This window comes from Pelodiscus sinensis, chromosome 3, assembly GCF_049634645.1.
Source record: "Pelodiscus sinensis isolate JC-2024 chromosome 3, ASM4963464v1, whole genome shotgun sequence".
Classification (NCBI taxonomy): domain Eukaryota; kingdom Metazoa; phylum Chordata; order Testudines; family Trionychidae; genus Pelodiscus; species Pelodiscus sinensis.
Genome location: NC_134713.1, coordinates 139,404,582 through 139,432,581, shown reverse-complemented (window position 1 = coordinate 139,432,581; position 28,000 = coordinate 139,404,582). Strand labels below are relative to the sequence as shown.

Genomic DNA, 28,000 nt, shown 5'->3' with positions numbered 1-28,000 from the left:
CCATAATTCAGCTAGACTGAGAGCCTATGAGGAACTGTTACTTGCAGGACAAGCCAGAAGCTCCAGACTGTACCAAATGGGTGGCCCAGTTCACTTTTTTCTGCTAGATCCCAGAGGCTATGTCTACACTGCAGGGATTTGTCAGCATAGGCAATGCAAATGAAGCACTCACTAGCATTTCACACTCTCATTTGCATAGTCTCTTCCGATCCTTTTTGCAGAAGAGGTTTTTGCACAAAAAAAGCAGTGTAGATGGGGCTATTTTGCTCAAAAAAACACTTTTGTGCAAGATCCCTTATGCCTCAAAAAAGGAGGAAAACAGGATCTTGCACAAAAGGGGTTTTTTTGCGCCAAATGGCCCCAACTATACTGCTTTTTTTTTTTTTTTTTTTTGCACAAAAACCTTTTCCGCTAAAAGGATCGGAAGAGACTATGCAAATTAGAGTGTGAGAAATGCTAATGAGTGCTTTATTTGCATTGCTTCTGCCGAAGCCTGAGGGTGGTGATAGGCAGCTGCTCCTCCTTCTTGAGGGTCCTCAGATCTGTAAGGTGAGGCCCATGGAGGAACTGAGCTGCTGTACTCTTCCATCTCATCGCTGTGCAGCTGATTCCCCCAACTTTGCCTGCTTCTTGACAAACAGACAAATCAGTGCCCCTAATGATTCAGTCCCCTCTGAAGTGAGACTCAGGACAAAAAGTAGATCTGAGGTCAAAGCTAATTAGACAGAGGAGATGTTGGTTGGTAGGAGAATGCATTTGCTGGGGTTGTGGACTCACCATCCACTAAGATAGTCTCTTCACCCATGCTCAAAGTGGTGAGCAGATTTATCATTATGTGTTGTAGATGCCAAAATAGCGAGAAATGCTCTCTTTGTCTTCTGATGGCCAGACAGCTATAGCCATTTTTCTTTTATACAGCCCAAGCCAGTACATTATGCATATGTCGTCCTAACTGTATTGCTGCAAGGCGCTGTACTTATGGCTGATGTAAAGGCCATTCAGAAAATGAAATGGGTGTAGCTAGCTGCCTTTTAAGGAGAAGACATTGAAACAGAACTCTGCATTCTACACTACCTGCTAGTCAAACTTCAGATTATACTGACATCTTGATACTTACCGTTCGTGGATTTAGGACCCTATCTTGGAGCCTAACTCTTTCCATAGCCCACTGTCTTAGGTGCATTCAAAAAAGATGCTTCCAGTGAGAGAAATCAGATTTGAACTAATAAAGTGCAGGGTCAGAGTGTTCTCGCTGGAGGATTTGTAACTATGGAGCTCTCATTCACCAGAGCCCAGGCTGAGCTCAGATCTCACTATCTTGATACAACAATGCAAAACCCACCTTTTCATGCAGGAGTTTTCCAAATAAGCGTGTCAGAAATCACCCTAAGCCTGCTCTTTTGGAAGTCAATCACCAGCATGTGAGCCTGATAAGCAGCCGAACTGGAAGAATATCCCTTTCCTTCTCCTTTCAGAGAACACATTACAACAGCGCCCAAGAACTGAGAAAATTAAATGCTTCATTCACACCATGCTGGGTCTTTCCTGGTGCTGTGAATAGGCCCTCCGCTGAGGTCACATCTGGGAGGAAGGATGGTCTTATGTTAAAGAATAGGATGAAGAAGAAGGTAAAACGCCTTGGTTCTACTCCTGCCTCTGCCATTGACTCAGAACAAGCCAATGTTAGTTATTCCCCTCAATATTTTATTCAGTTTCCGCCTCTGTAAATCAGAGCTAATGCCTACCTCATGGGACGATTGTGAGGTTTAATTCATTAGTCTGATAAGTGTTTTGAAATTCTCAGATGGAAGGTACTAGGGAAAGATACAAAAATAATTTGCACTGCAGGGGCAATGTAAATAGGATTTGTATCTTGTAGGTAAAAAGTGGCTTTTACTAGCATTAAATACTTCTGTTTTAAGGCGCAGTTGTATGTCAGATGTGGCTTGTGCTGTACTAAATTACATATACACCTGGGGTTGACCCCTCAGTTTGGCAGTTACTGGGCAATGGTTTCCCAAGTAGCTGAGCTTGTGGCAGAAGCTCCCCACAATAATGCTGCTCTGTTTAAGTTTCTGGTATTTAAAAATGAAAAAGAAAAAGGACCATTTACTTTTTAAGTTGCACCCACCAAAGATAAATAAGCCAAGTGCTGTCTGTGCTGAAACTCTTGCATGTCCCAGCTCCAGAAGAGAAGGGAGGGAGCTGCTGTGTGGGAGGAAAGAGCATGGGAAAAATATCCTCTGGACAAAGATCTGGAGCTCCCTATTCCCTCTTTGGAGCAGGCTGCAGCCTCCACCCCTCCAAACACAGGCAGGAATGCTGAAGAGTTCCTTACATCTTTCCAAACAATAACATGTTTTGCAGCTCAAACAACCAGTGTTAAAACCACTGCCTCTTTTATGGCCCTTTAACAGCTGCCAGGATACCTGGGCTGCATTTCAAAAGTCAACCTCCCTTTCAGCCTCTTCATTTCCAATCAGAGATAGAAATCCTTGTCTCATCCTCCATGTCTGTCTCAGCTCTGGGCTGAACCTTGTTCACAGAGCAACCGGGTATGTGCCAGGCTAATTGTAGAGGGAGAGGCTTTTTAAACAATGCTGTTTGCAGAAGAGCTTCCTCTGGTGTAGGGGCCACTTTTCAAGCTAACCTCCAATAGCACTGCTGCTTTGGAAGTGGTTCAGGTCTCCTCATTTAGGGGTGAGGCTGAGAGAAGGCAGCTTTATAAGTAACAATGTCCTGATGGAAAGGCTTCATGTCCTAAAAAGTTCCCACACAGTAATAAAAGTGACATCAGCTGCCTTAACATGAAAAAAGGACCTGTGGTTAGAGTAGCAAGAGCATGGCTGCGTTGAACACTAACAGCACACGTAAGATCTTACCCCACTATAATTCTTCCAGTAAACAAAACTGAGCACCTGGTCAACAGGTGCTAATGTTAATATCCATATACTGTATATGACAGCATAGCCCGGTTCCCTTTCTAAACACATCCTTTGTGACTACAAGCACTTAGCTCTGGTTGTGCTTCACCCACACCTACATTACCCAATATCCTTAGCTTCCACTTTTACCAGTGACAAAAACTTAAATAGGGAGAGTTTCACCCTGTCACTAATAAACAAAGAATACTGCAAAGGAGGGGGCATAAGGAAAGAGCTCCCCATTCTAACTGGATGGAATTCTATGCCCATGAGCATTCTCTCACTGCGCACTAGCTGTAGAGTAAATCCTTACTACCCCTGGTGGGGCTCAGCCCCATCACGCCACTCACTGGCTGCAAACTGAATCTCTCATTTGCCCAGCATGCCACCTGCATCATACATGTTCAGCTACAGTTAAAGATTTAAAATTCCTTGTTTAAATTTCTTAATAAAAACTAAAACAAACACTGGCCATAGATTCAATGTTATTAAAATCTCACCTGAGCCAGGAAAGTGGAGCCTACAAAGAGTAAGGGGGGGCGAGGAGGCGGGAAGGTTCTTTCATGTTCCTAATGCCTGCAACATCCCTGTTACCTAAATACAATTACACGCAAAGTCCTAGGGGAAGAGTTTTCACTTCACAAATGTTTTTCTACATTTTTCTGTCCCATTGCAAATTATTTTTCAATTCAGAAGATAAAACATTTCAGTTAAAAACAAGGCATCTGCTTTCACATGGCAAGCAAGAAGGAGCCCCTGCTGTCCCAGATTCACACTGCTCAGGTGCTTGAGGACACAGCGTGAAATGTGCACCCACCCCAGCTAGGCTTACTCATCTTAAACCACCTGATCTTCACCTGAACAAACTGGAGAAATGGTTAGAGCCCTGCACAGATACAAAATTTGTATCCATATCTGAAAAAATGAGCCGCAGATATCCACATTTGCAAATGCAGATACCTGCAGACAAAGTGGATATCTGCAGATTTCCAGGGCTTTAGAAATGGTTTGAGGTAAACACAATTAAATTCAATAAGGACAAATGCAAAGTACTCCTCTTAGGAAGGAACAATCAGTTTCACATACACAAAATGAGAAATGACTGTCTAAGAAGGAGTACTTAACATGAAAGGGTATGTCGACACTACCACCCTAGTTCGAACTAGGGTGGCTAATGTAGGCAACCGGAGTTGCAAATGAAGCCCGGGATTTGAATTTCCCAGGCTTCATTTGCATATTGCCGGGCGCCGCCATTTTTAAATGTCCGCTAGTTCGGACTCCGTGCCCGCGGCTACACGCGGCACGAACTAGGTAGTTCGGATTAGGCTTCCTATTCCGAACTACCGGTACACCTCGTTCCATGAGGAGTAATGGTAGTTCGGAATAGGAAGCCTAATCTGAACTACCTAGTTCGTGCCGCGTGTAGGCGTGGGCACGGAGTCCAAACTAGCGGACATTTAAAAATGGCGGCGCCCGGCAATATGCAAATGAAGCCCGGGAAATTCAAATCCCGGGCTTCATTTGCAACTCCGGTTGCCTACATTAACCACCCTAGTTCGAACTAGGGTGGTAGTGTAGACATACCCAAAGGGAAAAAGGGATCTAGGGGTCATAGCGTACCACAAGATAAATCTGAGTCAACAGTGTGACTGTTGCAAAAACAAACAAACAAAATATCATTTTGGGATGTATTAATAGGAGTGTTGTAAGCAAGAAACTAGAAGTAATTCTGTTCTACTCTGAGCTTATTATTATTTCAGGAAAGATGTGGACAAATTGGAGATGGTCCAGAGAAGAGCAACAAAAATGATTAAAAGTCTAGAAAACATGACCTATGAGAGAAGATTGAAAGAACTGGGTTAGTTTAGTCTGGGAAAGAAAAGACACATTTCTTGTACTTACCACCAAATGACCAAACCCAATTCTAAAAGGTTGTTACAAAGAGGAGTGAGATAAATTATTCTCCTTAACCTCTGAGGATAGCACAAGAAGCAGCAAGGGAGGTTTAAATTGAAAATTAGGAAAAACTTCCCGCACTAGCTGCATTTCTGCCGAACAGAAGGATGCAAACATTGCACAGAAAGGAACAGGGATCTGGAATGGAGCCTTGCACTGGAAAACAGCTATAAAATGCAGAATTAAAGTCGAGGGGGTGGGGATGGTTACAATGCCAGTCTCTTCCTAGCTGCTGTGATTCTGATGACAACCCCAGTCATTTAATCGTGGGCCCCATATGGTGGGTTCAGTAATCTCTTGAAGTTGCAAAGCACCCTCCTCCTCCTCCTCCTCCTCCTCCTCCTCAAGTGCAAGTTTCCGTTGGATTCCGTCACACTCCATATTTCTTGCTTAGCTGGTCGCTGTGGAAACGTTTTTGGAGCGTGCCAGAAGTCACGTAGCATCTACCTGGGGAGCCCCTGCATTAATCCGTCACCTTCCCAGATTCCTGTGATCCCATTGGTTACAGGAAAGAAAAAGGAGTCTCTTGCCCCTCCTTGCTCTGAATGAAAGCCATTTCCTTCTTGCTGCTGGATTTCAGGCTCAATTCAGCTTCTTTTATGCTTTTGTCTCTGAACAAATGTGACGATTTTGAAGGAAAGATTTAACAGTTCGATGAAAGGATGCAATGGGCAGCTTTGTTCCAGCCTTAGGAGCCTTCCCCTCAGAGTTTTCAGTCCCCATTTCTTTCTTAACCAATGGAGAATATGTGTCTGACTCTAGAGGAGATTGTGGCTGCCTTATAAGTCTCTACCTCGCTTGATCAAGATGTGTTGGCCATTTTTAGGATGTAGTAAGGCCAAGTAGGAGATGGCTTAGGGGTAAATGTGTTGGAAATTATCCTACAGTAATGGGCTGTGCATTGGATTCTATGCTAGCACACACCAGCACGAATTGTGATTCAGACTTGGTTCACTCATTGCATATATTGTTGAAGAACCTGTAGGATGTACAGAGTCAATCTCTGTACATCCTACAGGTTTATTCAGTTTTCAACTCATCCTGTTAGCAGGTCAAGAGGAGGAACTCTGGACTTCTCTCTCACATACATGCAGACTATTCCTTCCCGTTCCTAGTTGGATAGAGGCCATGGGTCAGAGTCTGAGGGAGTTTTTATGCTAGCAAGCTCAGTATTAACTTTCATTGGAAATTTCCCGATAGATTTGCCAGGTTTCCAGGGCACCGTGTCACAAAGTGACTGTCCCTAAGCTTCTCCTCTCTCCATATGGCCATATATCCCATAAGCCCCCAATGTCCCCAACCCACATGATATAGAGGTGTTTCCAAGATATAAAGGGACAGTTCAGTGTCATGTTGACTCCCCTTCTACCACAAACACTACAGCCAAAAGAGGAGAATTTCTGTTACTTCCATCTGTTCTGCATCATGCCACAGAGGGGAAGGATATGGCCCATTGCTTCCAAATTATGTATGCATGATAAATCTTCATCTATTCTTCCACAGTCTGTGGCATTAACGATCACCAATTATGGGAGTTGCAGGGAAGGTGTAAGGGACAACAGTGGGTATCAAACTAATGAAAGATAGATTATTCTCTAGGTCAGGGATGGGAAGAGAGAATGTTTCTGTGCAAGAGCAGGCTGCAGAGCATGCGGCACAGCTCTGCTAACCTGAGCAGCCATTCAAACAATAGCTAGGAGACGATCTAAATGCAGCTGACGTCAATGCCAACCTGTGAGCAGGCACAGTTTGCCACATGTCACATGAAGCAGCCGCGTCAAATGCAGATTGTTCCTAGCAAAAACTGACTTAGTTAAGCTTTCTCTGGCTTCCAGTACCACAGTTTCTGCCCTACAGCTTCACCTTCTCATGTAATGGCTCATCATTCCCCAGAATAAAGTTTATTTGCTACTGATTTATGTGGCGATAAGCCAGAACACATGGTTCTATCTAAGAGACTATTCCTGCATTTCCTGTCAGATTGACAAAAAGGCATTAGCAAAAGTGGAATGAACAAGAGACCAGAACCAAAATGGAGACTCAAAATAGGATTTTTTTTGAGAGAGAGAGAGAACTTTAAACACAATCCCTGAAAAGCTGTTGCAAAGATTTTTTGTCTGTAGCCTCATCATCTCCTTGACGCAATCAGGATGGTGAGAGCCTCCACCACAGCCAAGGGGTTGATGGGCAACCCTGCTCCAGTATAAACTCCACCAAGGCCTTTGGCTAAACAAACCCCCTGAAGTGATATAGAGTTGGGACCCAAAGACAGTAAATACTCTGCTTTATTTTGCATAGAAACCAAGCCCAAGGAAAACAGCCTTCATTCCAGAAATCAGAGCAGACTATGGACAGACAGCAAGTCCAAAACTGTAATACTAGCTGGCTCTGGAGTTCTCCGCTGCCACATGAGGGATTCCAGTCCAGTCCAGAACTCCTCAGCAGGCAGTGCCCAGCTCCAAGAGGAGGAAACATCCTGAGACACTCTTGAGCAGCTCCCTTGGATCATTGAAGGAGTGGCACTGACAAGCTCTGAAGTTACTTCCAACTTCTCTCCACTTGGCAAGAAAATGGATAGGTCGGGGAGTCTTTGAAGGGGAACATTATGGAGGAACTGACCATATGCATGCTCTCACTCACATGTGCACATTAGTATGCAACTGAAGATGTCAGGAAAACTTTTGAAAAGCCCAACAGTCCTTCTTGGAAGTTTTCTAAATTGTAGGGGGATAGATAAATCTCTTCTCTGAGATACTAGTATGTCACACACAGTCTGTCCCCACCTTCTGCACAAATAGTCTGACATGCTTTCCAAAAGTAGACTTGCTCATTTTACTTTTCAATGGTTTCCTTTTCCATACTCGGCACTGGTAATATTGATGCCATATTGTCCCCTGCTGGAAGATGCAAGGTATAGCAGTTGTAAATTTGCCCAGTGGATGGTTGAGTTTTGTTAAACACCGAGGAAACCAGGTACAGCCAAAATTAGTGTCTGGGTTAAGTCCTGTCATCCACCCACCCTAGCTGTTTGGATCTGATTCCCTGCTCTGGAGGCTCCCAAAAGGACACACTCATCAGCTGCAGTGCTATTACTTGTTTACCAAAGTAGCCTTCTTACTGGCAAATCACCCCATGGGATACGGTATCTCAGACTGTCAGACACATTTCCATTCTGGGGATGAGGATGGCTGTGGGCCACACTGAAGAACGTGGGCTATATTTTGGCCACCTCTGCTTTAAAGCATTCATTTCATTCTAGCACTGTGTTGCCTCTTCATTCATTATGGGCCTTTTAGTTTGCATTTCATTTCAGTAAAACAGCTTGAAAAGCCTTGTCCCTGTGTGGCTCTTGGCAGGCTGAGAAGTAAAGTGCGCTCACTCTCAGCTTTCACAGGGCTAGGGTGGTGCTGCTTATTGTTAAGCAATGAAAGGGGAGGGCTCAGGTCACATCTGTGAAACGTTAGCAGAGAGAGGAGGCTGGGTGAAAGGGGGTGGCCAGCACAGCATAGCACTTTGCTGGATTTTGCAAGGCCACTGGGGAGATAGGCAGCCATTTGTCTTAGAGCCCCGATAACAGGCTGTCTTGCACACTGCTGGCTAGCTGGGGGCCGTAAATGCCTCTGCAGACACACTCTTTGAATGGTTGGAGACAAAGGCTGATAGGGGATTAATCACCCCAGGGGGGCCCTTGAAAGGGAGTTAATTAGCTGTGTTAATGCCTGGAGATAAAGCAGGTTCATGTCTCTTGGCTCTGTCCCTCTGGGCACCTGGGGCTTTTCAGGCCCTCATGAAAGCACTATCAAAATGGTGTTATGAGTGTGGCCAAGCAAACACACTGAAGGGCTCTATCTCCCACTCAAGAAGGAAGTCTCTCTGTGTGCAAAGGCCCATTAAGCACTGGCTTTCAGTGAACAGATAAAGTGTGTGCAAGCCAAGTTTGAAGCAAATATATTACTGTTTTTACTAGGCTATTGTCAGAAAGAGTGTTTAAGGATAGGCTAACATGTAAGCCCAGGGCCAAATGGTGGTCAGAAATCACTCCAGTGATTCATCAGGAATACTGTGGGGCAGCAACACTTCCTTATGAAGAGGTGGTGCCTGAGGATAAGGGGCTGCCATCTCTCCACACACTTACTTTGGAAAGGAGCTGGGACACTTCGGCTGTGTCTACACTGGGCCACTTATTCCGGAAAATCAGCCGCTTTTCCGGAATAAGCTGCGAGCTGTCTACACTGGCCCTTGAATTTCCGGAAAAGCAACGACACTCTACTGTACAAAATCAGCCGCTATTCCGGAAAAACTATTCTGCTCCCGCTCGGGCATAAGTCCTTATTCCGGAACACTGTTCCGGAAAAGGGCCAGTGTAGACAGCCCAGTAGTCTTTTCCAGAAAAAAGCCCCGATCGCGAAAATGGCGATGGGGGCTCTTTTCCGGAAAAGCGCGTCTACATTGGCCACAGACGCTTTTCCGGAAAAAGGGCTTTTCCGGAAAAGCAGCCTGCCAATGTAGTCGCTCCTTTTCCGGAAAAACTGAAAACGGAATAGTATTCCGTTTTAAGCAGTTCCGGAAATTCATGCCAGTGTAGACACAGCCTATCTGTTTATGTGGATCCCATTAAGTAATATCTTCCTTCACATCCCCCTTGTGAATCTTGAAATAGAAAGAGGCCACGGAGCACCTTCTTGGTCCACCCTGCCTGTATAGAGTTAGCAAGGAGCCTTGCCAAAAACCTCTCTCTAATATACAGCCTGAAGGTAAACCATAGGAAGTCATATCTCAATTCATCTCCACACATGCTGAGACAGCAGTGATACTCCACAAAGCTCCCCCAGATTCCTCATAGGTGCAGAGTTGGGTACTATAGTTCAGGCAGCCCTTAAGCAAAGTTGGTTATACTCAATATTGAGGCAAGAGTCACAGAGCAGGGAAACCATATCATCATGACCCCTGATCATCTGCAGTGACAATGAGGGAGTTCCAATTCACACTCACCTCACCAGCACTATGAGAAGATAAATACCCCTAGGCTACGTCTAGACTGGCATGAATATCTGCAAATGCTTTTAACGGAAAAGTTTTCTGTGAAAAGCATTTGCGGAAAAGAGCATCTAGATTGGCACGGACGCTTTTCCGCAAAAGCACTTTTTGCAGAAAAGCGTCCGTGCCAATCTAGACGCGCTTTTGTGCAAAACAAATCTGAGCTGTCTACACAGCTGACTTTTGCCCAAACGGGAGCAGCATAGTATGTCCGCAAGAAGCACTGATTTCTTACATGAGATCGTCAGTGTTCTTGCGGAAATTCAAGCGGCCAGTATAGACAGCTGGCAAGTTTTTCCGCAAAAACAGCTGCTTTTGCAGAAAAACGTGCCAGTCTAGACACAGCCCTATAGTTTAAGGCAAGACAAGCTCATTACATCACTATGCTGATCTCCTGTATGTTGCAGGTCATTGAATGTTACTCTGTATTGGGCCCAATAATTTACGTTTGGTTAAACCATGTTTTCCAGAAAGGCACTCAGTCTTGGTGTGAGAACATTAAGAAATGGACAGAATCCATCACTTCTCTTGGTAGTTTGTTCCAGCAGTTAATCACGCTCATTGTTTAAAATTACGTCTAATATGAATTTGTCTGGCCTCAGCTTCCAGACAGTTGTTCTTGTTATGACTATCTCTGCTAAAAAACCCTTTCGTATCCAATATTTTATCTTCATGAATGTTCTTGTACATTGTAATTCAGTCACCTTTCAATCTTCTTTCTGATATAGTGAACTCTTAAATCTCTTACTATAAAGGCATTTTCTCCAGTTTGTCAATAATTTATCTGGTTCTTTTCAGCGCTGTTCTTCCTTACCTTTTTGAAAATGCAGACACCAGAACTATATACTGTATCCCTATATCATTATTGCCAATGTGGTATTCAGCAATAAAATCACTTCACTACTTCTGCTTACAACAGGGGAGGGGAACCTTTTTTGAGTCGGGGACCACTGACCCACATTAAAAATCAGTCTGGGACTACACACAAGTAAGAAAGAAAGAAGAAGAAGAAGAAGAAAACAACCCTCACTGAGGTGGCCCCCAACTGAGAAGGAGAAAGACACTCTCCACATTCCCCTGGCACAGCACTACTTACAGCATGGGTCAACAACCTTTCCAAAGTGGCATGCCAAGATTTAACCCTCTTGCCCTTTGCCACACCACTCTCCCAGGAAGCAAGAACGAGCTCTTTCCACCATGCACTCTGCTTGGTCTTCTGCCCTGGCTTTTCCTGTGGGGAGGGGAGAAGCAGTGTGTGAGCTTCCCTGCACTTGGGTGAAGAATCTGGATGGGAGCTGGGGTGCAGAAGCAAGCTGAGAATAGGGTGTCTGACCACAGGGAGGGGGCAGGAGTGGGCTGTGGGTGCGGGAGTGGGCAGGAACAGAGTGTGGGTGGGTGTCTGGCTAGGGGGAGGGAGCAGGAGCAGGATGGGGGCACAGGCTCCCGGTACGGAGAAGGGGGTGTGACTCAGGGTCTGGACAGCACCTTTTTTTTTTCCAGTGTTTGTAACAGGGTTTATGTATTGTAACAGTCACTCCCACATGGCAGCCAGACGCTGCTCCATACACAGAATAAGTTAGCAGCCCATGGGCCAAGTGTGGAATGAAGGTCGTGCCTCTCCAGGAGCACAGGGAGTCTGGCTGGCGGGTCCAGATAAACTGGCCAGGATCCAGTGTGCCGACACCTGGATGACAGACTCCAGCAACCCCATGAGGCTCTCTGACAGATGCGAGTGCACAGTGAGGTGGAGCAGTGCACAGAGCAGCAGGGACACAACCATGGCAGCAATGGGTCCTTCATGGAAAAAATGGCGGCCAGGTCTGCTTTTGCCCCACACCCTGCTCTCAGGCTCCCTGTCCCAGGCATGGCTTCCCACTGCTCCACTGGCTGGATTCTGGCCAATGGAACAGCGGGAAAAGCCTACAGACGGTGTGCCAGTTCATTGCTTTGTTCCTCTGGGAGGGACAGAGAAAGGGGGAGCGTGCATGCATACAGAGCCGTTCATGGCTCTGGCTTTTTCCTCAACAGCACAGCGAGGCTCAGGGCTTTCTCCACTCTCCCACCCCTGCATGCCACTGAAAATCACCTGGCGTTGCCAACCCCAGCCTGGGGAGCCCAGACTAGTAGATTTTGTGTGCTCCAACCCTGCGGGGGAATGGCAGTGTAGATTTGGGCAGGGGAGGGGGACTAGAGCACCAGCACAGGCTCCCCAGTGCTGGTGGGGGGGGGGGAGGGAGTCCTGATCCTCAGGGGCCAGATCCAAGCAAGCCGAGAGCCTCAGGGACCAGATCCAGGCAAGCCAGGCATCCAGCCCCTGGGCCTTAATTTCCCCACCCCTGGCTTACAACCTGTTTATACAAACAAGGACTAAAATAGCCCTTTTTGCTACAGCATCACACAGAGAGCTCAGTTGCCTGTCTACAATGACCTAAATTCTTTACAGAATCACCACTTTCCAGGATACAGTTCTGGCCTACATTCTTTGTTCCTATTAGGAATGATAAACGAGAAGTTGGCTATACCATTAACTGATGAGCATAGGCTTATCGGTTAATCTTCTCGACTACTCACAGGAAGCAGGAGCCAGTGCTGGGGAAACCGGCTTAAAAGCCAGTTCCCTCAGCACTGTTTTCACAGTGCACTCCTCTCCCCAAACAAGGGGAGCGCCAGTGGAGGCTGCTACAAAGCAACCTCTGCCCACGGCAAGCCTGGGCCTGCTGCGGTCAGAGGCTACTTCATAGCAGCAGTCCCTGTGCATGGAAGGTTCAAACTCCCCGCTGTCCATGGTGAGCTTCAGCCCACCGCAGACAGAGGCTGGGCTCTGGCAGCAGCCACTGTCTGCTGGGGGGCCCAGCTGCCCAGCTGCTAGGCATCTCCATGGAAGGTGGAGCAGCCTGTGTCTGCAGGGAGCTCAGACCCCCACAGACAGTGCTGCTGCCTCTGTATCAAAAGCAGCAACACAGGGTGGCAGGCAGCTGGTCTGCATGAGAGAGCTAGTTTTTAAACTGATTCCCCTCACAGACCAGCTCCTGCCTGCCACCCCACACTCCTCCTTCTGATATAGGGGCAGCAGATGGAGCATCAGGGGGCTCCCCGGGAGTGGGGTTGGGAGTGCACTGGCTGTTGGCCCCACCTCCAGGAGCTATCAAATAGTCATGTAACCAACAATATTTAGTGCAGTTACACAACTATTCAATTACCCGACATCTAACATCCTTAGTTCCTATTTGTAGACCTTACAGTTGACTGTATTAAAATGAATTTTGTTTTAATATGCCCAGTTTAACCAAATTACTCCGATAACAACTGCTCTGTAAAATTGCTATTTACCACTCCACTAATTTTTTATCCTAAAACTTTATCAGCAGTGATTTTATATTTACGTCCAGATCATTGATGAAAATCTCGAATAACACCAGGCTTAAAACTGCACTAACAATACTCTCATTTAGTTACTCCTCAGGAACAACTACTTTTTGAGATCTATCAGCTAGCCAGTTGTTAACCTCTTTAACATGTACTCTATTGTTATTGAATAATGCTAATTTTTCAATCAAAATGTTCTACAGTACTAAGTCAAAGGCCTTTCAAAATTCCAGATATATTACATTTACATGACGAGTAGTCCTGTAGCACCTTAGGGTACGTCTACACTGCTCAGCTATTTTGGGATACTAGAAGTATCCCAAAATAGCTACCCCGTGTCTTTTAAAATATTTTTCAAAATAATGGGCATGCTATTTTGGCACCCCGGTATTTCTCATTCCACAAGAGTTAAGGGATGTCTTGAAATAATATATTTTAAAATTCAATCAAAATAAGATATGCAATTTGCATAGCGCAAATTGCGTATCTTATTTCAAGTTTAGTGTGCTGTGTACACGCACCCTTAGCGACTGACAAAAACATGTAGGATCATGAGATTTTGTGAGTAAAACCCATTTCATCAGATGATGTGAGTTTTACTCATGAACACTCCTGGCCCTATATGTTTTTGTTGGTCTCTAAGGGTACGTCTACACTACAGGACAAAGTTGAATTAAGATACGCACCTTCAGCTACGTTAATTGCGTAGCTGAAGTCCAAGTATTTTAACTCGGCTTTTAGCACTGTCTACACAGCAGGAAGTCGAAGGAAGAACACTCTTCCTTCAACTTCCCTTACTCCTCATGAACGCAGGGTTACTGGCATCGACTGGAGTGCCCCTCTCTCTTCAAATTAACTGTCTTAACTAGACTGCTAATTCGGACCCTGGAAGATCGAGTGCAGCAGCTTCCATCTTCTTCTGCAGTGTAGATGTATCCGAAGGTGCCATAGGAGTACTCATTATTTTTAAGGTTACAGACTAACACAGCTACCCTGCAGCGTTTTTACCATGCATACAGTTACTCTCTGTTACCACTGTGATTGTAACCAAATCTGTAGTCTAATTAAAGAACAAAACAATTTGTTTGACAATTTGTTTAATTCTTTATCAGTTGAATCCTACATAGGCTCTTCTATTTTGTCCAAGGACTTATGTCAGGCTAATCAGCCTATAGTTATCCAAGTCATCCCATTTGCCCTTTTATTAATATTGACACATTAGTACTCTTCCAGTTTTCTGGAATTTCCATTTTATTCCAATATGTATTAAAAATGAAGGACAGTAGGCCAGAGATCTTCCCAGCCAACCTGCTTTAGAACTTTTGGGTACAAATTATCTAGGCCTGCTAATTTAAAACTATTTATCTCTAGGGCTAGTCTACACCACAGGTGAAAGTCGTCTTCAGATACGCAACTACAGCTACATTAATTACGTAGCTGGAGACGGAGTATCTTAAATCCTGTTTTGGTGCCATCCACACAGCAGGAGGCTGATGGGAGCACATGCTCCTATTGACTTCCCTTACTCCTCATGAGGAGCAGAACTACTGGAGTCAATTGGAGCACCCTTTCAGTTCGAATTAGCGTGTCTTCACTAGACATGCTAATTCAAACCCTGGAAAATTGACTGCAGCAACTTCAATCATCTTTGTAGTGTAGACAAGCACTAGGACATGTTTTCTAAAATCCTCCTCCATTACTAATCAACTGGAAAGTACTTTGTCACCTCATGTGAAACAAGTACATCATCTTACTTCTGTCCATAGATATTACAAAAATATTTATTGGCCACTTCTACTTTTTCTGCATCGTTATTAACAATTTTACCATCTCAACCCATTAGTAGGCCTCCACCATTGCTAGGATTTCTTTTGTTCCTGCTATATATATTTTTTTAATTTCTTCTTGTCCTTAGCCCTGAATTAGCCCATGGCTGTATCCCTGATATTCTTAACATTCCTCATCAATTTTCTAAAATTCATCACTTATAATTTATAAAAATTACTGCCTCTTTTACCTTCTTTCCATTCACTATATCTTGCTCTTTTATTTCTTATCACTTCACTCACTTAGAGTGTGTCTAAACTACATGGCTCCGTCGACGGATCTGCCAACAAAGGGTTCTGGGGTCGGACGATTCCCGTCTAGACTGCCGCGCTGTGCCAACAATCAGCTGATCGGCACAGCATGGGCGGCCATTTTGATTTAAATGAAGCAGCGATTATTTAAATTGCTGCTTCATTTCTCTTTGCCGAGTAAACTAATCTACATGGCTCCGTCAATGGAGCCATGTAGTTTAGATGTACCCTTAGTCTCTCAGTGAGGATGGGGTTTAGCCACAGTAGATATTTTCTTGATTGTAGAATTATGGAATTTTGGGTCATCTAATAAAATTCCTTTTAAAGATCTCCCCGTTTTCTATTTGACAATTTCCTCACAATCAATTTTTCTCATATTTTTCTTCTACTCTGAGAAATTAGCCCTTTTGAAGCAACATATATTTCTGAGTGGAACTGTCCACTGTTTGCCCATATTGACTGTAATCATGATCCCTGGTCCCTCTGCAACCACCAATTTCCAGTTCAGTGATGTTTATGCATCATAATGAGGTCTAAGACTAGTTACCTGACAATATTTTTATCTAAGCTTTACAACTTGTTTATACCACTTGTTCCTGTTCTTGTACTAGGCAGTGTTTTGCATCTTACTGCCTGGGCATTCCTGTCTGCTCCTTACTCTTGTATTTGACTCTTACTTTATGCATTAAGTGGTATCTTTCTTCTCAATTAAATTAAGAAATATGTACATCTCAATAGAGGTCTGCTCAGTCCTAACTGTAAATGCTGACCTAGACTCAAACCCTATCCAATCACAGCTGACCAAAAAGTGACATGAGAATATTAAATCTTTTTCACACCTGGCCCAAATTTGACACTTCCCCCGAAACTGTCAGTACTACTGCCTCATCCATGGAGCTTAGGCTGATAAGTGCTTCCTACACCTCATATTCAAGGCTCATGATCTGTCTCTGGCCACCTCTTTCTCATGGGGTTAGCAATGGCAGCTTTGTGCCCTGCATCCACTGGCAGTTACTGCCTTGCTGCTCTGTATGTGGTACAGCGTAGGGGTCACTGCGACTCATTGGCACACACAAAGCACAGCCAGCAGCTGGGTGGATCAAGGCTTGTAACTCCTGTCTCACTGATCACTAGGACAGAAGGAGGTGATCAAAGACAACCGGAGCCCAACATGTTTGGATTGTTTTCAGATGTGTCCCGATGTCCCAATGTGTTTTCAGAAGTGCAAATAGCTATGTTAAGAATCATCATCATTCTCTTTCCAAACTTTTCTCTGCCAACTCTTTCCTTTGCCAGCTGATATGTGAAAAACTGTTCCTGAAATGCTCTGACCCAGGATACTCAAACTTTGCCCAGCATTGACATCTTGCCAGAATCTCAAAGGCTACACCTAGTGTGCATAAAATTTAGCAGATCGTCTGCTTAGACTGCACCAAATAACCTCATCCTTTAATATAGAGATATGGCAGCAAAAATTACAGATCCCTCATAGCAGCCTAGCCAGTTGGATCTAAATGGAGGATTGCATGATCAGATACTATGGTGACTATCAGTATCATCAACCCCACGTGTTCAAAAATCATGAGAGAGGCCTCCAAAATTCAAGAGATTGATTTAAATAAATTAAGCTTGAGGGTATAATTTATCTTCTGTTTTTTGAGACTGTGGGTTCACATTTTCAGACTTTTCCCTATGATCACTAAGGCCAGAAACTTACTTTTTTTAAAGGCAAGATGAGATTCTCACATAATCGCTTGCTTGTAGCTGGTTGGGCTTTGAGAAAAGCATCCAATATCACAATATAATGAGAATTGGCAACTCTCGCTGAGCTATGGAAATATATATATAACTAAATTGATATATATTACAGCATGCTGGAACTTATAGTCTCCTTAGGCATCACCTTTATACTAAAGAGGGCAGCAAGAGAATCATTACAGAACTCTGTTTGCTGTACTCTCCAATTGTTCCCTGCTATTTCCACTGTGTGTTTTATTAATCTAGTTTTAGCTGCCTTTCTTTCCAATTCCCAGACTTCAAAGAGGAACCTCACTATACCTCCAAATTTCCAGTTTCCCATATCTATCTAGCATTTTGGCCACTATGGAAATTCTCAAAACATTTAATGAATGGAAGCCATCATAAATTCTCAGCATCCAATGAAATATAAACCTGCTCCAATTACAGTTGTTTCTTGATAACTATTAGACGTGGACATTTGTACTTTAATCCCCTGATCTAATTCCTTTTTCTGTAAGCAGCTCCTACAGTTTCTCGAGTCAATGCAGGCTGGGGGCACTACTCATACAGCTCCCATTCAGCTGATCTACTTTGCAAAGTTCCTGACTGAGGCAGAGCATGAAGCCAAATACCACATGGTGTGCACCTTGTTCTGCTTCAGGCGGAATAAAGAAAGACAATCTGAAGCACTAGAAAACAGATTGGTTATATAAGAGCTGCGTGAGGATGTGCCAGAGAAACAAAAGAAACCAAACATAGAAACCAAACATACAAACCTTAGCTAATACAAGTTTTGTTCCATCTTGGAAGGGGAAAGTCATGGTATGCAGTAAGATGGAAGATAGGCAAAGCAAGGGTGGAGTTTTATTTAGTTTCAAAACAAGAGAAAGAGGGTAACCTTAACTCCAATCACAATTTTTAAAGCAACAAAAACATATTTTGGGGGTTACCCACGTCTGAGCTTTGACAGTCTCTGCTTAAAGGAGGCCCAGCCTTGAAAAGATAGGGATGTTTCAGGTCAGGACTGAAAGGATTGCCTGAGCGCATAGGAATGGCCCTGGTTGCTGTGGGTCAGGACGGAAGTGCATTGGCAGAGCTGAGTGGGGAAGGAGAACACAAAACTTCAACAGGAGTGGGACTGCAGCCAGGACTGAAGGACTTTAGTTGATCTGTGCAGAGGAAAGATGCACAATTCCTACCTGCTCTATGCCTGGCTCTGCCCTGCGCTGTCCCCTCATTTTCATAAGCACCCATTCCAAGTCTGCAAGGGGTGATCTGGTCTCTTATCTTTCAAAGCTCCTATTTGGGACTGGTCTGCATGCTATGGGAATCTTTTAAAGAGACTACACGCCTTGCTAACCCCAATATGAACAATGTTCACCTTGTTCCCATATCCTGATGGGCTCACCCTATAAGAATTGTCTCTATAGTCCACACCATAGCAGGGGAACGTGGCTGGATTTATACAAGCAACAGATGATGGATTTGTACAGAAACCATGAAAAATCCTCCAATGTCTACTCTTCTGCTAAGAAGTGCACAGCTGCACCTGGTCTGGAATTACCTTTGAGAATCACCTCCACTAAAGAGATTTAAGAATTGCAACAACAACCTTCCCAGAACAGATAGCAACCACTCACATTTACAGTAACCTCAGGTAGCTACAGTTATTGAAATGTACTATTTTTCCTTTTCCCTACTTTGACCCCCCCAGTCGGCCCAGGGCTGGCTAAAATGTAGCCTGTGGTCAAATGTAGCTACCAGAGCTCTACAAATCAAACAGGTGTGACCAACAAATGGCCTACTCTTTTAGAACCAGAAGGGGAATTGCATGTTGGGACCTGTAGTGTTTTCAGGCTACCCATGCATATTACAGATGAGGACAGCTGCAATCAGCTATATGTTATCCAAATTAGCCCACAGGCTCTCAGCCAACTGCCAATGCCCTTGGCTGCCTCTGTTCTAGTGGAAGCATGGAAGGCTCTGAGGATGCACAACCTCCTGCATTGTGTCTATACTTTCAGCTTGAGCATGAGTAAAGAATTCTGTTCTGTTTTGTCTTGGACCTGATTCCTATTATACTGGATTTCTTGGTTTTCACAGAACAACTGTAATTGTAGACCTGGATACATTTTCAAGCAGTGCACCGGATGGAAGCTTTCTCTCCTTCAGTCAGTTCCTTCAGTCAGTTTGATCTCTGTCCTTGCAAACTCTGCTGCTGATAGTGATGATAAGCTGAATTGCATGTGAGCTTCTTTGTTATTTCTGCAAAGAGTATTTTCTCCTGGAGTGTTAGCAAAAACATATCAGAGAAGCATGAAGACTGAGTTCTCAAAACCTGCAATGACAGACTCTGGAGTGCTGGGGGAAAGTGCCACCTTCATTGACAGTATGGCATTTAAAGGCCTGTGTTCACTGAACAGGGTCAGCAACCGCAATGCAAGAGAGGTATATTATAATGGTGTTAACACTGTACTGTGAATCTGAATTATAATGCCCACATTATCATTAAGGAACTCCAAATGGTGCACTAGGGAGGAAAGTAGAATATTATATGGTAGAAAAGTCTCTGTTCATATAACTTTTACTTGAAAATCGTAGAATACTAGGACTGGAAGGGACCTTGAGAGGTCATCGAGTCCAGTCCCCTGCCCTCATGGCAGGACCCAGTACTGTCTAGACCATCCCTGATAGACATTTATCTAACCTTCTCTTAAATATCTCCAGAGATTAAGATTCCACAGAATTTATTCCAGTGTTTAACCACCCTGACAGGAAGTTTTTCCTAATGTCCAACCTAAACCTCCCTTGCTGCAGTTTAAGCCCATTGCTTCTTGTTCTATCCTCAGGTTACTGTCAGGTTACAAAACTTGTACCCTAGGATTCAGCAAGAGCTGGAATATGAACCCCAGAAGAGAAGAGTCTACAAGAAAAACCCAGACAGAACCTGAATTACAGCACAATATTGCTGCAATCATATTAGGATAATATTAATATCTTTCTTTAGAAGAATCTAGGAACCAAGCTTTGTAAACATGCAACCATGAAGCTCAATGGAAAATGGATGTAGGAGAGAACTATGTAAGAGAAATAGATACATTAGTAAAAACCTGAGACAGATGGGCAAATAACGCAGTGCAGCCAACACCAGGCCATTTAAGATGCTCTGAGGTCCAGCCTTAGGAGGTAGACACTTTAAATTACAACACATCAGGGAAAGAGATTACTAATGGGAAAGACACAGGGAAAGCAAGGGATTGTGGCTCTCAAGCATTGTTCAGAATGGTGCTCCACAGCATTCCTGATCTTAACATGAATGTGCATGGACACTGCAGATTGGGACAGGGAAACTTTTCCAGGTCAGGGGCCGCTGACCCACAGGAAAATCAGTTGGGGGCCACACACAAGTGAGAAGCAAAGTGAGAAGCCCCTGACAGAGAAGGAGAAAGACACTCCCCACATTCCCCCTGCATACCAGAGCCTGGGGGGCCTAGGCCAGTAGATTTTGTGTGCTCCAGCCCTGTGGGTGAGTGGCAGGGAGGCTGAAGTGCCAGCACGGGTTCCCCAACATGGAGCCTCGGGGGCTGCCCCCATGCCTGAGGTTCCCCACCCCTGCTGTAGATCCATATGTGTACTGCTCCTTTTCATTTGATAGGATAGCTTGGTCAATGGATCACTGCATGCAGAGATATAAGGCTTGTCTACCTGGCACTAGCAAAGTGCACTAGTGGGGTTTGATTTGTAAGCTGCTCTAACATGTTACAGTTGGCTGGTGCACTCTGAAAGGTACCTAGTTTGTGTTCTGTTTCAAACAGGAGTACATTAATGCAAACAAGGTATCTTTTAGAACCAGCAAGATCAACATGAGGCAGACAGAATGTAGCACATAGGTGCACTTTACAGATCACAGCCCTCTGGTGTGCTTTGCTGGGCCATGTAGACAAGCTCTTGCAGTCTCTTTAGGCTATACCTCTGAATCATGGCACAAGTAGCAGCACTCTCAATATGGCTGAATAACAGTTTACTCCTGTTTATACTTATTCAGAACTTCTGCTGTTTACAGAATTTGAGTTGAAATGGCCTCATTCTCTGCTCAAAAGTTAATTTTTGGCAGAGACAGTTTGAGCAAAAACTACATGTATTTGGGCAAAGGCTGAGAAACTATTACAGTCTTAGCAGTTCTCATGCCAGTCATGGAGGGAGACTTATAAAGATAACTACTCCAGAAGGGAGATAAAATGGAAAGCCAAAATCCAGGCTTTGGGGCAAGAACTTCTTATATAAGGACAAGGGAATACCCCATACTGGAATCCTTTGACCCAGACAGAAGCATTTAACAGATCATGAATACACAAACAGAAATAAAAAGCAAGAAACAAAGCAGTTAATGTTTTATAAGGATTACAGTGTAAGTTTATAGATCTAGGTGAACTTCCAATCCTAATGTAGTACCAAAGAATGTATCTGGAGAGCATGTGGGACTTATAAAGACACACGGTCCTGCTAAGCTATGAACTAGATCCTGGCCAGTTTCAGAGACAGAAAAGTTTCATAAATCCAACCTGCTGGCATCTATTTAGAGGAAGATTCTGCCAAAGGAGTCTTATGGGGGACATTAAAGAAAAACAATCAAGACTAGACTAGACTGGTAGGATCTGAATTATACCTACACTGTAACAAGCACATGTGCATACTCCCTTTTTCTCCTTTCAGTTTGTTTTATCCTGACAATGTAACAGATTATTACACACTGCCATTTATCAAAGAAAAGTTTGAACCCAGCCTCTCAAAGATATGAGTTTAGAGTTAATGAGAGCCCATTTAGATAAGGAGAGCAATATAGTGTGGGATAGGAGGTGTGAAATACTTCAAACCCCATAAACTGCCCTCTATCACTAGCAGTGTTATCTGGCCCAGTGGGGCACCAGTGCTACAGACCCCTTCCTAATCAGAAGAAAATGCAGAGCTCTAGCAGAGGAGAGTGCTGGCATGGGGTCAGGAGAAGTTACACATCGTAAGGATGTGACAGTCCTACTTTAGTTTGTATTTGTCAGGATAATTGTGGCACTGTAAAATGTCTAAAATTTCTTAAGTGAGGGTCCAAGAATAATATTCCTGGACATTGCTCCTATGGATCACAGTGTGGTTCAACAAAGACCATCATTACGGACAAAAGGCTGCTTCTGAGTATGCCAGCTTCACAGAACTCTAGGGCTTAGTCCACTCTGGATCTGGATGGCCACTAGCAGGCTATCCCTTTCCTCGTTTCCATCCTTTGACTCTAATCTCTTAAGATAGTCTGTTTACCTTTTGGGATGTCATGCTCCAAAGAGTCCAGGAAGTCAATGGATGGGTCCAGGTCAGCCTTCTCCAGGAGTGTTCTGTTCTTCAGGTTAACAGGCTCAGTGAAGTGGAAATAGGAGTTTAATTTTTTTGCCTCGGTCAAAGACAGACCTATAGTACAAATAGTTAGCACAATACCTGATCAACTACTCATTATATCAAGATTTCTCTGCTCACTCATAGTCCAGAGACCCAAGCAGAACCACAGTCCTCCCTCCTCCTCTTCCCCTTTCTCCCCCCTCCCCTCCCCCGCTCCTCTTTTTTTTTTTTTGGTCCCATGATATCCACCAAAAAAATCAAACACTTGCTGGAAATGGACAACTTCACAGTGTGAAGGGAAATTTTGCAGACAGAGCAAATTGCAGTCCCAGATTAGCAATGGGTGCTGAATAAAACAAATGTCTTTGTGAACCCTGCATTCAGAGAGAGAATTTCTCTAGTACTGACAGCTATCAAACGCTGCTAGAAACTGCATGGACCATAGCATTAAGGAAACTGCTCAATAAGTTTACAGACACGGAGTCAAATCAAATCCATTGGTAATTTGGAGTTTTTCTCCTCCCATCTCTCAGATTTATGCACTCTATTAGGGTATATCTATACAGTAGGGCTAAACTTGAAATAAGCTACGCAACTTGAGCTATGCTAATTGCGTAGCTTAAGTCAAAATAGGTTATTTTGAATTTGGGAATGTCTACACAACACTTACTTCAAAATAGAGCACTTGTCCTCCAACTTCCCTTACTCCTTCTACAATGAGGGTTACAGGAGTCAGAGAAAGCAGTCTTCCAGCACAACCTTATTTAACATTATGTTGAAATAACTGATTGTGTGTAGATGCGGACTATGTTATTTTGAAATAATGTCTGTTATTCTGAAATAATGCTGCTGTGTAGATGTACTCTTAGTGATTCTGTTAGCAGTTCCATGAGCTGAAACAAAATCAAAGCAGCAGCAGCAGAAGAATCCCTATTCTCTGTTCAGCAAATGGGGGAGGGGAGATGGGGAAAAAACAAGTCAGGAACCATAATACTACCTAGATCAGCGATGGGCAACCAAGAATACTGAGTGGTCCGCATGAGTGGCCCTCCTTCATCTCAGTGGACCGCAGCAGCCTGCAGCCCATTCAAATTCCACCTGTGGCTCTGTGAACCCTTTGTCTGCCCCCCTCCCCAAATGCCTCTCGCGCTCTGGGGGGCAGAGCCCCACACTACCTAGTTTTCTCCCTGCCTCCCAGCACTTTTGAAGCACTGAAAATTGTCTGATTTGTGCTCTGTCCCTGACCCTCCCACGCCCTTCCACAGCTTGAACAACTACAACTCAAGTAGGAAGTGCAAGGCTCCGGTGTAGGGGAGGGAGGTACACAGGTGGTCTGCAGGCAGCAGGTGGAGCCCCAGTAGGCTGCATGCAGGCTGCAGGTTGCCCACCACTGAGCTGGATTGCACACTGCTTTTGTATTCAAAGTGTAGACATGTATCTGAATCTTGATATAGATTATGTGGATTTACCTTCAAAGTTCCTGTTTTCATGGACAGGTCCAATGGGGGTCTTGATAAATGCACCCCGAGGGATCATTCCCACCGCCTTATCTATCTGATCTATTGTAGTTACAAGACGGATTTCCTCCTTGATCATGGGCTTTAAAGAAAAATAAGCAAATGTTAAATCTCAGCTTTCATTGTTTATGATCACACCTAAGAATATAAATCAGCATTGTTAAGAGCAGACATGTCAAACCCACGGGGGCAGTAGCTGTTATTCCCTTCCTCTGGATAATCCAGGCATAACTGAGATCAGAATTTGGCCATTTGAGTTCAAGCAATTGCATATTCAGTTCCTAGATAAGTGTCAGGCACAGATACGAGGCTACTGGCAAATGTTAAATAATATACTATATATTTCAGAGAGTTTGTTTGTCTGCATGTGAGCAAGCAAGTTTGTCTGTCCATCCGTCCATTTCTTCAGGAACTCCTCCTAAATGGTAAAATTTAGGACCACCAAATTTGGTATGCAATTTTCTCTTAATCATAACTTAAAGCAAGGTCAGGATTTGGTTGGGGGGGATGGGGCTGAAGCTTCTCCCTATCCATGCATATGGGGATACATAAAACCATACAGAAAAGAGAAAGAATCACCAGGCAGGTGAAAGGGCTGGTTACCCCCATCCTGGACTCCCCTGTCTGCCTGCTGAAGCTGCAGCAGCCATGGAGAAGCACTTCTCACCTGGCCCCAAGCAGCTGTGATGAGAGAGGGTTGGGGTAGTTTTCTCTCCCTGGGGAAGCCTACATACTGCTCCCCTCATCCCCAGCCCCACCCCAGAGCAATGATTTAAATGAAGAAAAACAAAAATGAATTGAGTTAAGGACCAAAGCAATACCGGGTAAATCTTGTAGTGATATATAAAAATATCTGAAATTAATCAACTAATTAATATAAATAGGAAGGAGAAATTAGGGTGTTTCTGAGCTATTTATAACTACAAGATTAGAAGAACAGGTCAATGAAAGTTGCTGCTGTTCCACGGAGACAGAAATCAGGGAATTACATGTTCATCCCAATGTGAAAAGGGATTTTCTTAGGGAGATGTGAGCTATGTTGAACCCAAGTTGAGACTGAAATACTATTATTCCTCTTCTTCTAAGGTAATAGTTCCCAAAATTTTGGGGCAGCAGTCAGCACTGCCTGCTTCTCTACAATTCCTCCCATGTAGTGGTGCCCACTCAAACATACATTGGTAATGAATGATGGGAGCCTCACAAGTGTAATACTTTGTACAGGAGCAACCTGGACTCTATTGATGGTTAAAACATTCACAGCTGGTTGGGAAGGGCAGCAAACTGGGAACCGGTATAGGTTTATTACCAGGAAGAAGCATCAAATCTAAATTTGTTCAGTTCAGGCTGGGAACAACTGGCGTTACAGGATAGTTAGAAGACAGATATAAAAAATGGCCTGTTGTACTTACACCTTCTTCTTCATATATTCTCTCATTCTCTTCTCCCTTCTTCTCAGGGGGTTCATATTCATAAGATGGATCCCCTTGGAAACGTCCCTTTAATCCCGCAGTCTGTGTGATCATTTCCTCAGTAGCTGGTGGCAGAAGGCTCCACTCCACACAGTTCAAGCTGTCAACCACATAAACACATAAGAACGGCCATACTAGGTGAGACCAAAGGTCCACTTAGCCCAGTATTCTGTCTGCCAACAGTGGCCAATACCAGATGCCCCAGAGGGAGTAAACAGAACAGGTAATCATTAAGTGATCCCTCTCCTGTCATCCCTTTCCAGCCTCTGACAAACAGAAGCTAGGGACACCATTCCTACCTATCCTGACTAATAGCCATTGATGGACCTAACCTCAATGAATTTATCTAATTCTTTTTTGAATCCTATTAAAGTCCTGGTCTTTACAACAGCCTCTGGCAAGGAGTTCCACGGGCTGACTGTGTGCTGCATAAAGAAAAACTTCGTTTTGTTTTAAACCTGTTACCTATTAATTTCATTTGGTGACCTTTAGTTCTTATGTTATGGGAACAAGTAAAGAACTTTTCCTTATTCACTTTTTCCACACCAGCCATGATTTTATAGAGCTCTATCATATTCCCCTCCTTAGTCTCCTCTTTTCCAAGATGAAAAGTCCCAGTCTTTTTAATCTGTCTTCATATGGGACCCGTTCCAAACCCCTAATCAATTTTGGTGGCCTTTTCTGAACCTTTTCCAATGCAAATATATCTTTTTTGAGATGGGGCAACCACATCTGTATGCAATATTCAAGAGGTGGACATACCATGGTTTAATTTAGAGGCAGTAAGATGTTCTCTGTCTTATTCGCTATCCCTTTTTTAATGATTCCTAACATTGTTTGCTTTTTTTACTGTCGCTATACATTGAGAAGATGTTTTCAGAGAACTATCCACAAAGACTCCAAGATCTTTTTCTTGAGTAGTTATAGCTAAATTAGTCCTTGTTACTTGATATGTATAGTTGGGATTATTTTTTCTAAAGTGCATTAATTTGCATTTATCAACATTAAATTTCATTTGCCATTTTGTTGCTCAATCACTTAGTTATGTGAGATCATTTTGAAGCTCTTCACAGACTGCTTTGGTCTTAACTATCTTGAGCAGTTTGAAGTATCATCTGCAAACATAATAAAGGGCAAAACTTATTGAAACAGAGGGATCCTCCTTTTCAGTTGTAGTACAGCTCATTTGGAACCTTACAAGAACCATTGGTGAAACATGTGACATTCAGAGAGCCTCTCCAGGAAGAGAGGAGCCACTTGGAAGGGCTCCAAAAGGTAGAATTGACAGACATTTTTAAAGGAAGTATGGTCTTGTGGTTAAAGACCTAAGAAATCTGGATTCGATCCCAAGCTCTGCCACAGACTTCCCTGTGTGAGGCAGGGTATATCTACGCAGCAGTAAAAGACCTAAGGCAAGCCAGGATCAGCTGACTCAGGTTCACAGGATGCTGGACTATAGAATGGTAGGGTAGTGTAGATATTCTGGCTCAGGCTGGAGCCCAAGATCTGAGCTCCTGGAGCCGACCTACCCCTCCCACACACACACAGCTGTAGAGGTGGCTCCTCCCCTCCGATACTGACAGCTGCTGCCCCCCAGATGCACGTATCTGTACAGACAGCTACTGCCTCCCTCCCCCCCCCCCACACAACTCCTGCCCCACAAGCACATGTTCAGATATCTCCTAGATTGGGCCTACAGCACATATACACCTGTAGAGATGGCTCCTGCTCCCCCTCCTACATCTGTACAAGAGATCGTGCACGTGCACACACCTGTAGAGACAGCTCCTTCCCACCCCCACCCTCCCCCACACCCACCCTATAAAGTCAGCTTCTCAAATATATACACCTGTAGAGGTGGCTCCTCTCACACACAATCTCACACCTGTAGAAACAGCTCCTGGCGACACACACAACTGAAGGGACAGATCCTAATACACACACCTGTGCGCAGAGCTCCTGTCCCCCCCCCCCCCGCCCGCCCGCCACACACACACACACACACACACACACACACACACACACACACACCTGTAAAGGCGGCTCCTGGGCCCGGCGCGGTCCGCCCCCAGCCCCTCGGCGATGTAATAGGCCCCACGGATGCCCTGAATGCGGCCCCAGAGCCGGACCTGCTCGAAGCGATAGTCCCGGCGCAGCAGCAGCAGCGAGGTCCGCAGCGCCGCCCGCTTCTCCGCGCTCAGGCCCCCGCCGCCCCCGGCCACCAGGTCCAGCGTGTAGGGCAGCGACTCGGCGTCCATGGCGGGGCTCCCGGCCGGGGGGGGATGCGCGGCCGCGGCGCTGCAGGCAGCCGCGTCCCGTTACCTGGCAACAGCCTCCACGGAGACGCGTCGCTCGGAGGAGGCGGGGTCGAGCCATTCCCGTCCAATGGAGGTCAGAGGTCACAAGGTGTTGGGGTCAGAGGTTAAGGGAGGGTAAAAATTTAACTCTTCTCCTCCACCTCCCCCCATAAGCCTTTACTTCAGTGGTTAGAGGGTGTCTCAATTTTTGGTCAAAACTGAAAATTAATCAAA

General features: G+C 44.5%; 1 protein-coding gene across 4 annotated transcripts in view; it reads right to left on the bottom strand.

Moving 5' to 3' along the window:
* Window positions 1–27,785, bottom strand: part of RSPH9 (radial spoke head component 9) — a 31,494-nt gene extending 3,709 nt beyond the window's left edge. For 2 of the 4 annotated variants that reach the window (XM_075925023.1, XM_075925026.1), the window contains exons 1-4: window positions 27,501–27,785; window positions 25,410–25,569; window positions 23,953–24,082; window positions 22,409–22,555 (exon numbers count right to left, since the gene is read on the bottom strand). In XM_075925023.1, the coding sequence (XP_075781138.1) occupies window positions 22,409–22,555; window positions 23,953–24,082; window positions 25,410–25,569; window positions 27,501–27,727 (664 nt within the window). In that variant the 5' untranslated portion in view covers window positions 27,728–27,785. Of the gene's footprint in view, window positions 1–11,013; window positions 11,149–19,183; window positions 19,386–22,408; window positions 22,556–23,952; window positions 24,083–25,409; window positions 25,570–27,500 lie in introns of those variants that run through there. The other 2 variants (XM_075925025.1, XM_075925024.1) reach the window with 2 other exon arrangements.
* Between the last annotated feature and the right edge of the window lie 215 nt (window positions 27,786–28,000).